Here is a 15,442-nt window from a genome sequence, read left to right as displayed (position 1 = left end):
CCCTCTAGCATCTAGAGGGCCATGCTGATCTTTTCATTTCTACCTTCTACTGTGACTGACATATTATCTTACTCATGGTTGGTAATCAGGAAATAGTTTAGTAAATGGATGAACATGTTTCTTTTATGATCATCTTTTAGAAAACAAGTTATTACATTGGAATGTAGTCTAACAATTCCCACAAATTGCATGGTAGTTAAAAGCCTACACATCAAAGGCTGTCCGCTACACTGATTCTCAATGCATTCTTTAAAATACCTATGTAAATAGACTATACAGAAAACAGACACAAGACTTATATATGTGCCAGAGAACTAAAAATATTCCAAAATTCCTAATATGGCAAAAAAGTTTCATTTTTTTCACTCCTATATGTTATACAAAGTACATATGACTAAATATAAGAAACAGATAAAACACAGACAAACAATAAAAATTAATTTTCCAAGGTAATTTCTGGAGGTAGAAACACAACTGGTGACTGGATAATCCTGGTTTAGAGTTTTGGACAAAAATTTTGCATGGGATGAATATTAAATGACCTCTCCTGCAAAACTGTCTTACTGTTACAACAAAATAAAGGAACTCTAAGAAAATGTTTATCAGAGTACACATGATATATATCAGTTCATGATATGGTAGCACACATCACAGTTCATGAAACATAAGTATCATACTTATGAAACTTAAGCTTATCACAAGTGAGACAATGATAGGCATCAACAGATGGTCCAAAAGTGCAAAGTCTGCAGCTTTAATTAGATGCCCAATGGATTTAACCCTGTCAGTCATGTACAGCTGTGAAAAACATTTTGAAAATGTGTATAAAATGCTAGAATATATTATTAAAGGTGAGGTAAAGGAATGGAAGAAAAGAATACATTTTTTAAATTATGGCTTAAGAGCAGCATAAAAATGTTGGGAGTCTTTAAATAATTTGACTAAAGTTATGAGTCTGTATAAAATCTGGAAAAAACAGATTTCAGATTCCAGGGAAGTAAAGGCTACTTTGATAGCTACCTAAGTATTGATATGTAATTGTTGGGGCAAGGGAGAGGGTAGGGGGATAGACGGTAATCAGGAAGGGAGACACGGACAGCTTCATTTATTGGTAACATTATAATGCTTAAGGTGGGTGGTAGGAGATCAGAGAAGAACTCACGAAGACATCATCTAAACTGGACTTTGAATTAAGACAGGAAAGTCAAGGTTGGCAGGAGCCAATGATAAAACTAGGGGAAACTGGAGATAAGACAGCAAAGTAGATTAGGACTATACTGGAGCAGCAATGTTTAAAGAACAGTGAAATGGGAATTAGAAACCTTGAAATCTAAACCATGGTTCTGCCACTCAATTTGCTGTTAATCATGGATATAATCTAAATCTGATTCTGAATAAACATCCTACAAAAAAATATAAAAGGTAACTTACTCAATATCCTTTCGTACTGATCCCATGAGATTCTCCCTTTCCCGTATTGCCACAAAGTTTGCTTTGGTTTTATGGAATTCATGTGTATAATCCTGCAATCAATCAACATCTAGAATCAACACTAGCTAACTATAAAATTTCATCTTATTGAGCCAGTTATGTATTGTTATATTACAAATTTCTGCCCAGAAAACTGCTATTTAAGAAATCAAATTGCCAAGAGGTAAAAATAACATTATAATCACTTTCCTGAAGAGTGACCAACTTCTTTAAAATGAAAACAATTTGGAGGTAGGGTAACAGTGCCACTAAATCACTATCCTTTGTATCCCCTAGTACCTTGTCTTATGGGGCAGAATTGTAAAGAAAAAATAATTCTCAGATAACATGACTTCAAATAGCCTAGGATAAAACTTAAGAGGCTCCTTCTACTCATCAGTGTACCCAATGGGGCTTATTTTCAAATTTCACCTTTTTGGAACTCCTGCAGAAATTTAATTCCTAAACTAATCAAAAGAAGAACAGAAGAGAGTTGTAAAGAATAAAATAATTTTAAATATTTTCCTTTCTTTTTCTACCATATTTTTAAGTTGCTAAGGGGATACTTTTAAAAATTCAGATCAGTATATAAAAAAGATAAAAAACATAACGCCACCTCCCAGAGAGCCCTTTAAAAACAAAAATAATACATGAACATGGGGTACCATGAACTAAAAGAACACCAAAAAGAACAGAAGTAAAAACCATCTTGCTCCACAGTTCTTAATATTATGATCACTTTCTTTCAGTTTCTTTCAGGAAATATGTTTTTGCATATATGAGCTTATTATTTCTTTCATTTATGATAAAGAAATCATACTATATTCTGCTGCAACCTTATTTTTTGTAGTTCATAAAGTATGAAGTAATCCTTCCATATCAGCAAATTGAAATCTACATTCTTTTTAATATTTAATAGTTAATTTTTAAATTATGACTATAGTAATTTAATAAATTCTCTACTGATAAACATTTTAGTTGCCTTTTTTTTGCTGTTAAAAAGTGCTTCAATAAACATTCTTGTGTATATATTTTATTGAACTAAATGTATTTAAAGGGTAAATGCCTAGCAGAATAACTGGGTCTAAGAATCTTACATGAATTTGATAGTGTTAAAATACCTTCTAGAAAGACTACACCAACTTACATGCCCAGCAAATGGATAAGTGCCCATTTTTCTACACTCTTGCCAACAATGGGTTACAAATGCTTCAATATTTGCTAACTTGACAGGTGAAAAATCATATCTCATTTTTTTTTCCATATCTCATTTTGATTTGTATTTTTTCATTTGGGAATGTGGCTGACCATATTTTTATGATCTTGGCCACTCATTTTCTGTAAACAAGTTCATATCCTTTGCCCATTTTTCTACTGGGTTGCTTTTTTCTTATTTCTGTTATCTCTGTATATTAAGCAAACTAGTCATTTATTATAGTTTCTGGTATCAGGTCTTGCTTAGGGAAGTCCTTTACTACCCCAAAATGTACAATTTCACCCATGCTTTACTCTGAAATTTTATTGTTTCTTTTTCTACATATAAATCTTTGATCCATTTGGAATTTACTCTGGATAGGAGGAATGAGATAGAAATTGAGGGGTTTTTCCCCTCAAATAATTAGCAAATTGTTACAGCTTTATTTATTTTATAATCCCTCTTTTTTCCATTGATTCAAAATAGCACCTTTATCAGAAAGTAAATTTTCATGCATGTTTGAGTCTATATATGAACTCTACTTTATTCGTCTACTTTTTCTCCAGAATCAAACTGTTTTAATTATTCTTTTTAACAGGTTTTAAAAGGTGGCAGAATTAGGCATCCTTTACTACTTATCTTCATTTTCACATGGGTTTTTTTCTTGGTTATTCTTATATGACTATAATTCCAAATAAACTTTGGTGTCATTTTGCTGTTTTTAAAAAAATGAAACAAACAAAAACCTCTGCTATTTCCACTGGGATAAGATTCAATATATAGGCTGATTTAAAGAGAAATCATCCCATCCAAAAGCAGAGTAAGGGCTTCCCTGGTGGCACAGTGGTTCACAGTCTGCCTGCCGAAGCAGGGGACATGGGTTTGTGGCCCGGTCTGGGAAGATCCCACACGCCACGGAGCAGCTAGGCCCGTGAGCCATGGCTGCTGAGCCTGCGCGTCCGGAGCCTGTGCTCCGCAACGGGAGAGGCCACAACAGTGAGAGGCCTGCGTACCGCAATAAATAAATAAATAAATAAATAAGCAGAGTAAACCTTCTTTTATGTTCCTCAGTAGAGTTTTATACATATAAATCCTATACATTCTTATTAAATTATACATAAAATTTTTATAGTTTCTTCCATTGTACTTTCTAACAGATTACTGTTTGTGTGTAGGAAAACTACTTGCTTTTATATATTAATTTTATAAGTCATCAACTTACTGAATGTTTCCAATTTATTTTTAGTTAGTTTTCTTGGTTTGTATTAGCTATATAATCTTATCATTACCACAGAATACAGATTTTGTCTCCCTTTTCAGTATTTATATCTTGTTCTTTTTATTGTGTAACTGAACAACCAAGAACTTCTAAACAATGTTAAACATCTATGGGGACTGTGGGTATTCCTGTCTTGCCTTTTTTTTTTTTTTCAAATATATTTACTTTTGGCTGTGTTGGGTCTTTGTCACTGCACATGGGCTTTCTCCCGTTGCTGCGAGCAGGGGCTACTCTTCGTTGCAGTGTGCAGGCTTCTCATTGCGGTGGCTTCTCTTGTTGCAGAGCACAGCCTCTAGGCACACGGGCTTCAGTAGTTGTGGCATGCAGGCTCAGTAGTTGTGGCACATGGGCTTAGTTGCTCCACAGCATGCAGGATCTTCCTGGACCAGGGATTGAACCCATGTCCCCTGCATTGGCACACGGATCCTTAACCACTGAGCCACCAGGGAAGTCCCTCCTTGTCTTGTTTTCTTTTTTCCAGTGGGAAAGCTTTTAGTGCTTTATTATTAAGCATTATGACAGATTTTAATCTGATGTACACATTTTTGCATTAGGTAAATAAAGTATCCTTCTAGTCCTATTTTTAACAAGTTTTAAAAATTAGAAATGGTTGAATTTTTTCAATATTAAAAAATTTGGGGACTTCCCTGTTAGCGCAGTGGTTAAGAATCCACCTGCCAATGCAGGGGACACAGGTTTGAGCCCTGGTCCAGGAAAATCCCACATGCCGCGGAGCAACTAAGCCCGTGCACCACAGCTACTGAGGCTGCACTGTAGAGCCCGCGAGCCACAACTACTGAGCCTATGTGCCACAACTACTGAAGCCCGTGTGCCTAGACCCTGTGTTCCACAACAAGTGAAGCCACTGCAATGAGAAGCCCACGCATTGCAACGAAGAGTAGCCCCTGCTCGCCGCAACTAGAGAAAGCCCGTGCACAGCAACGAAGACCCAACGCAGCCAAAAAAAAATATTTGCCTTCCTATTTGTACCACTAAATTTTTAACACCTCCCATGTAAATCTTTAAAAGTTTTTTTCTTCCCGGACTGGGGCACGAACCCGTGTCCCCTGCATCGGCAGGCGGACCCTCAACCACTGCACCACCAGGGAAGCCCCATTTTATTGGTATACTTTTAATATTTTTCTCAAACAATACACTAAATATAGCAAATTACTTCTCTTCCATGTTATCTTCAAAGCTTGAAAGTATACTCTAAACCACCATATGACTGCTTATGCGTGACCACTGGCTATTTCACTGTTTCAGCTAGCTAGCAAGATCTTCCACAATAAAGTATACTTACCTACTGATGAATATTATTCAATTTTACCAGGCAAAAGCAAGAGCTGCTAACCATTTTCAGAATTTTATAATATCAAGAAAAAAAAAGTAAAACAGGACAAACTTCTATAGCATGGCATTTATCCTCTTACAAGATTTTTCCCTTTGTTCCCCTACATACATGTGAACACATTCTATTCATAGAGTAAAAAAAAACCCCTAAAACTTCCTATAATAACATAAAAATCTCAAGCCCAATGTACTACCTGCAATATGTCTCTATGTCGCTGTAATGTATGCATCAATGCTGCATTCAAGGAGGGGACACCGGCACTGTTGGTATATTCTGCCATTTTATCATTTACTCCTGTAAGCTAAAACAGAAAAAAAAAAAAAAAGAAAGAAAAAGAAAACCAATAAAAATATTTTAGAAAGCACTGTAAAGAGATAAAAGTAAATTATATGCCTATATGCCTTTCTGGCTAACAGCAAAAAACAAAACCAAGAAGACAGCAGGCAAGGATTCAGTATTTCCCAAAAATAATCCATAAAGGCTAAAATAACATCCATAGGACCTGGGAATGGCTGTCATCAAAATTCAAGTGGCCTGGGGAGGCATACACCTTGAATGTAAGGGTGATTTCAATAAATATGTCTGCATTAATATAATCTAGTACCATATCTAACAGGTACACAGTTATTAGCAAAACAGCCATTTAACAGAAGGTACTTACCCTTGCCAAAAGCTGTTCAATCTCAATCGCCATAGTTTCAAACATTCTGTCTTGGCTTGATCCATTTAAAAGGGGTGTTGTGTCAGAGCTGAAGAGAAGTTCAAATAAAGAGTATCCATTACTTAAACCTAATCCTTTAAAATATACTTAAAATAATAAGGTAATTATTCTTAAAGAGGTCAAGTGGAACCCCAGAGACATTCTTTTTGTTTCATAAGAAGTTATAATTTTATAGAAGTTTTTCTATAAAGATCACACATCCTAAATATTAAATTCAGTATAAAATATAATTGAATGTAAGACTGTCCCAAGCTTTAATACATCCAATCTTAATAATGCAAAGAAATTCTAAATGCTTGTTTACTGTTTCCCAAATGAAAGTAACTTAAACTATGGCAGTGCCCAATTAAATGCTGTATCTAAAGGAACAAATTATGTGAAATAAAATTGCAGACCTATGTAGTACAGCATCTAAGAAGAGCCATAAAATGTATTACAAATTATGTTAGCTCTGTGAGGAATAACCTTTAAAATTTTTACCTCAATTATGGTTCCTGAGACCTTAATTTAAGTTCTCTTTTCCTTCTATGACTCTTTCCAAGAAGAAATAAAATTGAGATTTAAACAATCCACAGATTGGATAAATAGTTATTAAATAATCAGGAACTGGCTTTAAGTCTAACGCAGATAGCCACATCCAGCAGGGAAGTTTTAATACCAGTCCTTTACATTTCCACTTATATTACATAATTGTTTCTGTTTTGCTTTGCAAAAATGTATTTAACTGTCTTCTGAAATCTTAATAGTCAATCCTAACTTTTTACAAGTGAAACTATGTTTGACAAATTCAAATTCTAAAACCCCGTGTCTTGAAAGTTTCATTTGTCTCTTCTGAAAAACCATTAACCTTCATTAGGTCCCAAGTGGTATATACTATCATATGAGCAGCTGCAGCTCAATACTGATCTTAGTTATACTGAACACAGATAAATACCAGGAAACGACTATGCTCTCCAACCTGACTGAAGACTTTTTCTTGCCCTGTGACAGTTGCTTGGGTGCAGTAAATGAAAAGATTAAATAACCAGTTTAATGGTAAATTTACCTTAGCTCTTTCCCTTTTCCACATACACATCTACAGCAATAGTAACAAGCAGTGAAATAGCCAATAAGGAGGATTTTTATTTTAGGATGTTTAACTAGGTCCAAATTTTTATTTCTTTAAAAATTTTAATTTATTTGCCTTAAAACATCTCATTCTTGATCATGTGTCAGAGCCAACCCAAGGTTCTCTGCTTATCTCAGAACATGCCCATGTGAAATGCTCTATATACTACTAATACAGATCCTCCCCTACCAGAAATAAGAAAAAGAACAATGGGCCAATAACATAAGCTCCGTCAGGAGGAAAACTGCCTATGTCTTGCTCATAGATATATGCCTATCACTGAGAATAGTGCTTGGCACACAGTAGATGCTCTTTAGATACTTGTTGAATGGACAAGGAGGCAATCTCTACACTCACCATTCTCAGGGAGGTATGAGTCCGGGGAAAAGGTCAAAAACATACTCTCCACAATACTAAGATTCAGTTAAATTTAATTCATTTTATAAGTACATGGTGATTCATAAGACCATAAAGTTCTCAAAATACAAAAAGTAAAAAAATTACTCCTGAAAGAAACTTCTGGTCGTCACTGAGTTTATTCATTATGATGTGCTTTCAACCTGGGCAACAAACAAAACTTTAGAATGCACATTGGATCTTGGTCCTCATGGCTCTAGGTTTCTCATTAAAAGGGACAGTGAGGCTGAAGTAATTCCACAAACCAATTTCCAATTTGTTGTAGAATTTCTGAGGGAATGTTCTTGAACAGTTTCCCTTTTAAAGGAGTCATAAAAGTACAGGCATACCTTAGAGATATTGTGGGTTTAGTTCCAGACCACCACAATAAAGCAAGTATCTCGATAAAGTGAGTCACACTAATTTTTTGGCTTCCCAGTGCATATAAAAGTTACGTTTACAATTTACTGTAATCTATTAAGTCTGCAATAGTATTATTCTAAAAAACCAATGTACATATCTTAATTTAAAAATACTTTATAGCTAAAAAATGCTAACCATCATCTGAGCCTTCAGTGAGTAATCTTTTTGCTGGTGGAGAGTCCTGCCCTGATGTTGATGGCCGCTGACTGATTCGGGTCCTAAAGGCTGGGGCGGCTGGGGCAGCTGGGGCAATTTTAAAAAACAAGACAATACTGAAGTTGCTGAATTGATGGACTCTTCCTTTTGTGAACGGTTTCTCTGTGGCAGGCAATGCTACTTGATAGCATTTTACCCACAGTAGAACTTCTTTCAAAATTGGAGTCAATCCTCTCAAACCCTGCTGCTGCTTTATCAACTAAGTTAATGTAATATTCTAAATCCTTTGCTGTCATTTCAACGATCTTCATAGCATCTTCACCGGAAGTAGATTCCATCTCAAGAAACCATTCACCTTTAAGAAATTTATTTATCTACAGGAAACAACTCCTCATCTGTGCAAGTTTTATCATGAGACTGCAGCAATTCAGTCATATCTTCAGGTTTCACTTCTAATTCTAGTTCTCTTGCTATTTCCACCACATTTGTAGTTATTTCCTCCACTTAAGTCTTGAACCCCTCAAAGTCACCCATGACGTTTGGAATCAACTTCTTCCAAATTCCTGTTAATGTAGTTATTTTGACCTCGTCCCATGAATCATGAATGTTCTTAATGGCATCTAGAATGGTGAATCCTTTCCAGAAGGTTTTCAACTGACTTTGCCCAGATCCATCAGAAGAATTACTATCTACGGAAGCCATAGAAATGTATTTCTGAAATAATAAGACTTGAAAGTTGAAATTACTCCTTGATCCATGGGCTACAGAATGGACATTGTGTTAGCAGTCATGAAAATAACATTAATCTCATCGTACATCTCCATCAGAGCTCTTGGATGCATTGTCAATGTGCAGTCATACTTTGAAAGGAATCTTTTTTCCTGAGAGTAGGTCTCATCAATGGGCTGAAAATATTCAGTAAACCATGTTGTAAACAGATGTGCTGACATCCAGGCTTTGTTGTTCCATTTATAGAACACAGGCAGAGTAGATTTAGCATAATTCTTAAGGGCCCTAGGATTTTTGGAATGGTAAATGAGCACTGGCTTCAACTTAAAGTCACCAGCTGCATTAGCCCCTAACGAGAGTCAGCCTGTCCTTTGAAGCTCTGAGGCATCAACTTCCAACTATGAAAGTCCTACATGGCATCTTCTTCCAATAAAGGGCTGTTCTGTCTACACTGAAAATGTGCTATTTGGTGTAGCCACCTTCATTAATCACCTTAGCTGCATCTCCTGGATGACTTGCTGCAGCTTCTGCATCAGCACTTGCCGCTTCACCTTGCTCGTTTATGTTATGGAGACGGCTTCTTTCCGTAAATCTCTTGGATCGACCTCAACTAACTTCACGCTTTTCTTCTGCAGCTTCCTCACCTCTCTCAGCCTTCACAGAATTGAAGAGTTAGGGCCTTGCTCTGGACTAGGCCCTGGCTTAAGGGAATGTTGTGGCTGATTTGACCTTTTATTCAGACCACTCAAACTTTCTCCATATCAGCAATAAGGCTTTTCACTCTCTTATCATTCGTGTGTTCACTGGAGTAGCACTTTTTAATTTCTTTCAAGAACTTTTCCTTTGCATTCAGAACTCGGTTGTTTAGCACAACAGGCCTAGCTTTCAACTGATCTCGACTTTCAACATGCCTTTCTTACCAAGCTTAATCATTTCCAGCTTTTAATTTAAAGTGAGAGACGTGCAACTCTTCCTTTCACTTGAACACTTAGAGGTCACTGTAGTTATTAATTGGTCTAATTTCAATACTGTTGTGTCCCAGGGAATAGGGAGGCCTGAGGAGAGGGAAAGAGATGGGGGAAGGACCTGTCCACGGAGGAATCAGAACACACATAACATTTATCAATTAACTTTGTCATCTTATAGGGGTGCAGTTTGTGGTGCCCCAAAACAATTACAAAGTAACATCAAAGGTCACTGATCACAGATCACCAGAAGAAATATATCCTAATAATGAAAAAGTCTGAAATGCTGCGAGAATTACCAAATGTGACACAGATACACGAAGTGAGCAAATGCTGTTGGGAAAATGGCACCAACAGACTTCTAAACACAGGGCTGAAACCTTCAATTTGTAAAAAAAATGCAATATCTGTGAAGCACATAGAACAAAGCGCAATAAAACAAGGTGCGTCTGAATTAAGATCGTGATACACAGAGAACACAGGAAAAGCATCACGTAATCGTATCTCTTAACAGTTTGGAGTTTTAAAATTGTATACTCGCTGGCATAGTCAAATGGGAGACTTAAATTCAGGAAAAATGCTTTCTAGTGATAAAATAAGTTTACTCATAGAAAAGAATATTCCTCATTCTCTTTACCTGTTAAATAAAGGCAAGCCGAAAGCAATGCATTGCAATCAAGCTATGTGACATGCCAATAGCTTACTTTTAGGTCCTAAAGTCAATATGTTGGCACTGCTATCTTTAATTCTTTAACCATGTGACCTTGTAAAAAGAAGCAACACTGGCTATAGTACTGAAATAAGACTTTTGTTGGAATGTACACAGAAAGGTTTGGAGCATGGGCTCAGGATATAGAAAGATCTGGTTTCAAATCCAAGCTCAGTTTTTATTATTACTAGCTGAAAAAATATACCACCTACCACCAATCCTCAAGAAGGTATGTAAAATAAGTAAAAATGTTCCCAGCAGCCTTTATATAAAGCTCTTAAAAACAGGACCTGAGGCATGATGAACACTCTTGTGTTTAAAATTATTAAAATAAGCAAAAATTAGAAACAACACTCATCTACAGAATAAACTGATACAAGCATACAATGTAATACTATATGCAGCAAATGAATATACGAGAGTTAAATGTATCCAGAGCTTAATCTCAAAAATAATGTTACACAAAAAAGCAAGCTGCAAAATAACTATTATGAATTGTTCAGGAACACAAATACATATGTAGTAAAAATATATGGAGATTACCCGGAGGGAGAAAATGGGATGCCATCAGGGGCCTCAACTGAATTGGTAATGATTATTTCTTAAAGTGGGAGATAGGCACATGGGGATCCATTATATTATTCTTTATATCTTCCTAAGTGTCTTAAATATTTCCTAATATTTTTCAAAACAAAGTGGATGGCCTAAAGTGAGTTTCAAAGATAAGAATACATTTAAATATGTTCAAAATAGTAGTATACCAGTTTCTCAAAAAAGAACCAAAATTTAAAAGAGCTTCGATCATTAACAGTGAGGATACACACTGCGTTAGATTAACTCTAAAACACCAGAATAGCAGTAGGTATACTGTGCATTTGAGTAGTCTCTCAGATCCATTTAGCAATCAGAAAATATAAGAAATACAATGTGGGCAAAGCAACATTTCCTTATACTGGCTTATTTCTGATGCAAACTCACTCTTAAGCCTTAGCATTTTCCTCCTGACAACAACACAGTCTTTGCCTAAGGATCCCAAATAAATGTTCGTCTCAAGACTTAAGAATTTTTATATGTCACTAAAAAACAAGGCAAAAACAAAAAATAAAATACCAGAAATTTACCAATAGACCAAGTTACAGAGTTATATATTTTACTTTATTTTTTTAATGCTTCAAAAACATTATATAGTTTAAGGCATAATAGAGAGAATCTGGTAGTACCTATACCTGTCGCGTCTTCCATCTCGGGCACTGCTGTGACTGTAACTTGTACATAGTTTACTGAAGGAAACTAGTTTCAGGTCAAGCTCATTTTCCAGCTGTCGAGCCTGTTTCCTGAGATCTTTAACAAAATTACAAAAGCAAATAATTAGACACAAAAAAATCCATCAGTAGATATAAAAATCACAAAACTTTTCTGAAGAAAACAAACTATGAAAATGATCATATATCTAGAGGCTCCCTTAAAGAAAAGTATTAAAAGAAGCAAACCAAACACCTACCCAGGAAAGCAAATTGTCACTTATTTAAACTTCAGATGAGGCAAAAAGGGGAGAAACAGTGGGAAATGCAAATTTTCAGCTTTATCCCAAAGACAGCTAGACAACAAATGCTGTTCTAACATCCCTGAAATTACTTATATAGCAATAGTTAAAATTTTTAATTTTAATTCAGGGGAAAACAGAAGAGAATACAAATCACAAAGGAACCGAGTATGGTTTATGACAAGCATTATATCAATTTACCAGCTAACTTTATAAGAAAGAAACCATCACTGTTTTTGACAAGGATTTTCCTATCTCTTTATGTTCCAAAGCTTTATTAAGCTTATGAAATTCTTAACAGTACAGTGAGTAAGTGCTTGAGTGTAAAGAAAAAACTCACTGACAAAGATTTAAAAAACTGTCTTTCAATAAGCTTACTGAAAGATATTTGGAGAGGATGAGTTTGACAGTAAACGATGTGCTACCGACAAGGTCAAATATAAGTAAAACAGAAATAAGAGTGTAAGTTTTTAAAGAACAGAAGCAAACAAGCATGCAGAGAAATTGGTATAATGGTTTGGCATCTAAGGTGGTTGAGTGAGAGGAAGCCCATATCTAGATGTGAATACTCTCATTAATGGTGAAGTAGAGGTCAAAATAAAAGGGCTGAAATACAGAAGCCATAGTATAAAGATCTCATCTTTCAGGAATAAAAATATGAAACATTATTTCAATATACTTATCAGCAACCAGAAGTAGGAAGCAGCATGCAGGTAATACAGGGGAGCACATTTTCTCAGAGACCAAACCTCAGTTAGAATCTCAGCTCAGCCTAAAGTTCTGAAGTTCTGAGAACTGGCTCTGATTTATTCACAATCTACTTAACCTATGAATCTCTGCTTTTTGTTTTTTAAACCCCTAGCTTCAGGGTTTTCCTATGCATTACTAATCATGTGTTTAAGGCACCTGGCACAGAGTAGGCTGTCAATAATAAGCCGCTATAATTATTAGAGCATGACGCTTCAAGAAAGTATAGCCTAATGACTAATGTTCAAGATACCAATAGCCACTTCTACATAATTTTAAAATATTTTCTAGCTAGCACACACATTTCAAATAACCGTTTTAATACATGTTTTAAACTATAAGCATGCTTCTCTGTAATTAGTAATTGTCTTCTATAGTAGAAAACATCAAGTAAAAGCATTTTGAAAGTATGACAAGCAAGTATGGATGACCTTAGAATTAAGTATTTTAGACCAAGTGGCTGATAGTGACAATACTGCTATTTGTGGTGGGTTCCAGAGGCTTCGGTGGGTAGCAAGAGGAAATAGGTTAAAAGGGAAAAGGGATTCGGAGAGTAGTTTCTATTTTGCAGTGAAGCAAAGAGACAACTGAAAGAAAAAGGTCAGCCTTCTCTGATCTCTGCTTATCATCATGGTCCAGGAATGAGTTTTACATGAGCCCATTTTATCAAATCATATTTTCAGATTAAATAAACTTGCTTGTCAAGTCACAAGATTTTTTTTGGTAGAAGAGGTAAAGCAAATGCAATAATTACAACTCACACTGGTTCTCTCAACTTTCTCTTTTTAACAAAACCGATTTCCAGAGCAGAGGGTAAAGTTATTTCCTCTGCCTTCAAACGCGACTCCACACCCAGTCCTCGAAGTCCCAGCCTGAAGGTGCCAAGCGGACCCAACAGGAGGGAGACATTCCCCTCACACAACTTCCCTCGATGGACCGGACTGACAAGTTTCTCCTTCCTCTTTTCCTACTCAACTGCCGAACAGTTACCTCAACTCTAAGGCGCTGACACCTCCAGTCTCCTGGACTCGGCATATTCTCGCTCAACACTCGTTTCCTCCCAGAGTTCACACCCAACCCCCTTCGTCCGAGTTCCGCTCCCCCCTCAACCCAGCTCTCCTCCGGCGACTCAAACCCTCTTCCTCTCGGTCCCGGCTCAGCCCTCTCTGCCCAAACCCCTGCCCCAGGTCCCGCTGCCGCTCAGGTCAGTCCCCTCCCCAGACCGCACGGTCTCTACAGCCCCCAGGCCCAGCGGCTCGAACTAGCCCAGCCCTGCCCGTCAACTCGGCCGCTCCGGAAGACAGGCTCTTTCCCCTGCTGCCTCCGCCAACACCCGTCCTCGCTCAGCTCTTCTGCCCCTCGGCGAGACGCACACGGAAGTCTCCCCTTACCTTCCCAGTAATTGCTGGTTCCTGCCGCCATCTTTGTTGTCCAACGTCAGTCGGGATAGGAGAGTAGAGGCGATGCGAGCCAGAGAGTCATTTCCACGCCTTCTTCCGCTTGGCGCCAGGGCCGATGGGATACGTGAGCTTCCACAGACACCGCCACCTGGCGGTCAATTCATCATTTTACACCTTTTGAGCAGCGAGACTGACAACTTCAGGTTTAGCACCTGACACTCCCTGAACATCTGCCTTTCTGGTGTTGGTATCCGCTCTCCACGCCCTAAACCTACATCATCGCCCGCAGCTGGGCTTATCCCCTCTCCAACAGGGACCTCCCAGGCTGAGAAGAAAGTTATCCTTAGACGCAACTACCTGTTTCCTTCACCTTCTCTCAAATGTGCATCTTCAGCCAGCCTCTTTCTCTTCTCCAAGCCAGAGGCTCTTTTCTTCCCAAGACCAACCTCTTCATGCTACCTCTGCCTGTGTTCCATTATCCCACATCTCTGATATATATGTGCTCTTCTCCACTGGCCGCCTTTTCCTCTGTCTACGGTAGAATCCCAGCCCTCTTTCCTTCCCAGCCGCCAAATCTAAAAAGTGTGTGCTAACTGCTTCCATGTGCCTCATCCTGACCCCTCAACCTGTTAAAATCAGCTGTCCAAACTCACTCTTTATAGATACATAAATTATCACAGTTTGCTCGTGTCCACATTTTACCAGTTCTTGTGAAATGCAGAAATCTTACCTCTTGTAAAGGTTTTAAAATCACACCTGGGGCTTCCCTGGTGGCGCAGTGGTTAAGAATCTGCCGGCCAATGCAGGGGAAACGGGTTCGAGCCCCTGCCTGGGAAGATCCTACGTGCCGCGGAGCAACTAAGCCCGTGTGCCACTTCTGGGTTGCCAGCTTCTCCAGCGTCCATTATGGGATATATGAGGCAAAAAGAAAACCAAGGAACTCACCACAGTGTCGTTCCTTGGATGCTGGAGGTCCCTTGGAGGTCCCTTGGAGGTTCCTAGCTAGTCTGCCTTCTTCTCTCCACCTTTCTGAGTCTTCTTTGTTTTATATATAATGCATGAGGTTTTTTGCTGTGCTTAGTGGGAGGAATAGAAGAGAAATACATCTAGTCCATTTTGTCGAGAAGTGAAAGCCTCTGTTTAATTTTTAATAGATTTTAATTATCTGCTAAAATTCTTCACCTTGGGGGCTTCCCTGGTGGTGCAGTGGTTGAGAGTCCGCCTGCCGATGCAGGGGACACGGTTTC

General features: G+C 37.7%; 1 protein-coding gene across 2 annotated transcripts in view; it reads right to left on the bottom strand.

Annotated features, from left to right (window-relative positions):
* GOSR1 (golgi SNAP receptor complex member 1) overlaps nt 1–14,294 on the bottom strand; it is a 50,158-nt gene extending 35,864 nt beyond the window's left edge. Inside the window, exons 1-5 of one of the 2 annotated variants that reach the window (XM_024735431.1) lie at nt 14,187–14,294; nt 11,726–11,846; nt 5,960–6,047; nt 5,492–5,599; nt 1,432–1,523 (exon numbers count right to left, since the gene is read on the bottom strand). In XM_024735431.1, coding sequence (XP_024591199.1) covers nt 1,432–1,523; nt 5,492–5,599; nt 5,960–6,047; nt 11,726–11,846; nt 14,187–14,217 — 440 coding nt within the window. In that variant the 5' untranslated portion in view covers nt 14,218–14,294. The remainder of the gene's footprint in view (nt 1–1,431; nt 1,524–5,491; nt 5,600–5,959; nt 6,048–11,725; nt 11,847–14,186) is intronic. The other variant, XM_024735435.1, reaches the window with a different exon arrangement.
* Between the last annotated feature and the right edge of the window lie 1,148 nt (nt 14,295–15,442).

This window comes from Neophocaena asiaeorientalis, unplaced genomic scaffold (assembly GCF_003031525.2).
Source record: "Neophocaena asiaeorientalis asiaeorientalis breed wild unplaced genomic scaffold, Neophocaena_asiaeorientalis_V1.1 scaffold129, whole genome shotgun sequence".
Taxonomy (NCBI): domain Eukaryota; kingdom Metazoa; phylum Chordata; class Mammalia; order Artiodactyla; family Phocoenidae; genus Neophocaena; species Neophocaena asiaeorientalis.
This window is presented reverse-complemented; position numbering and strand designations above follow the sequence as displayed.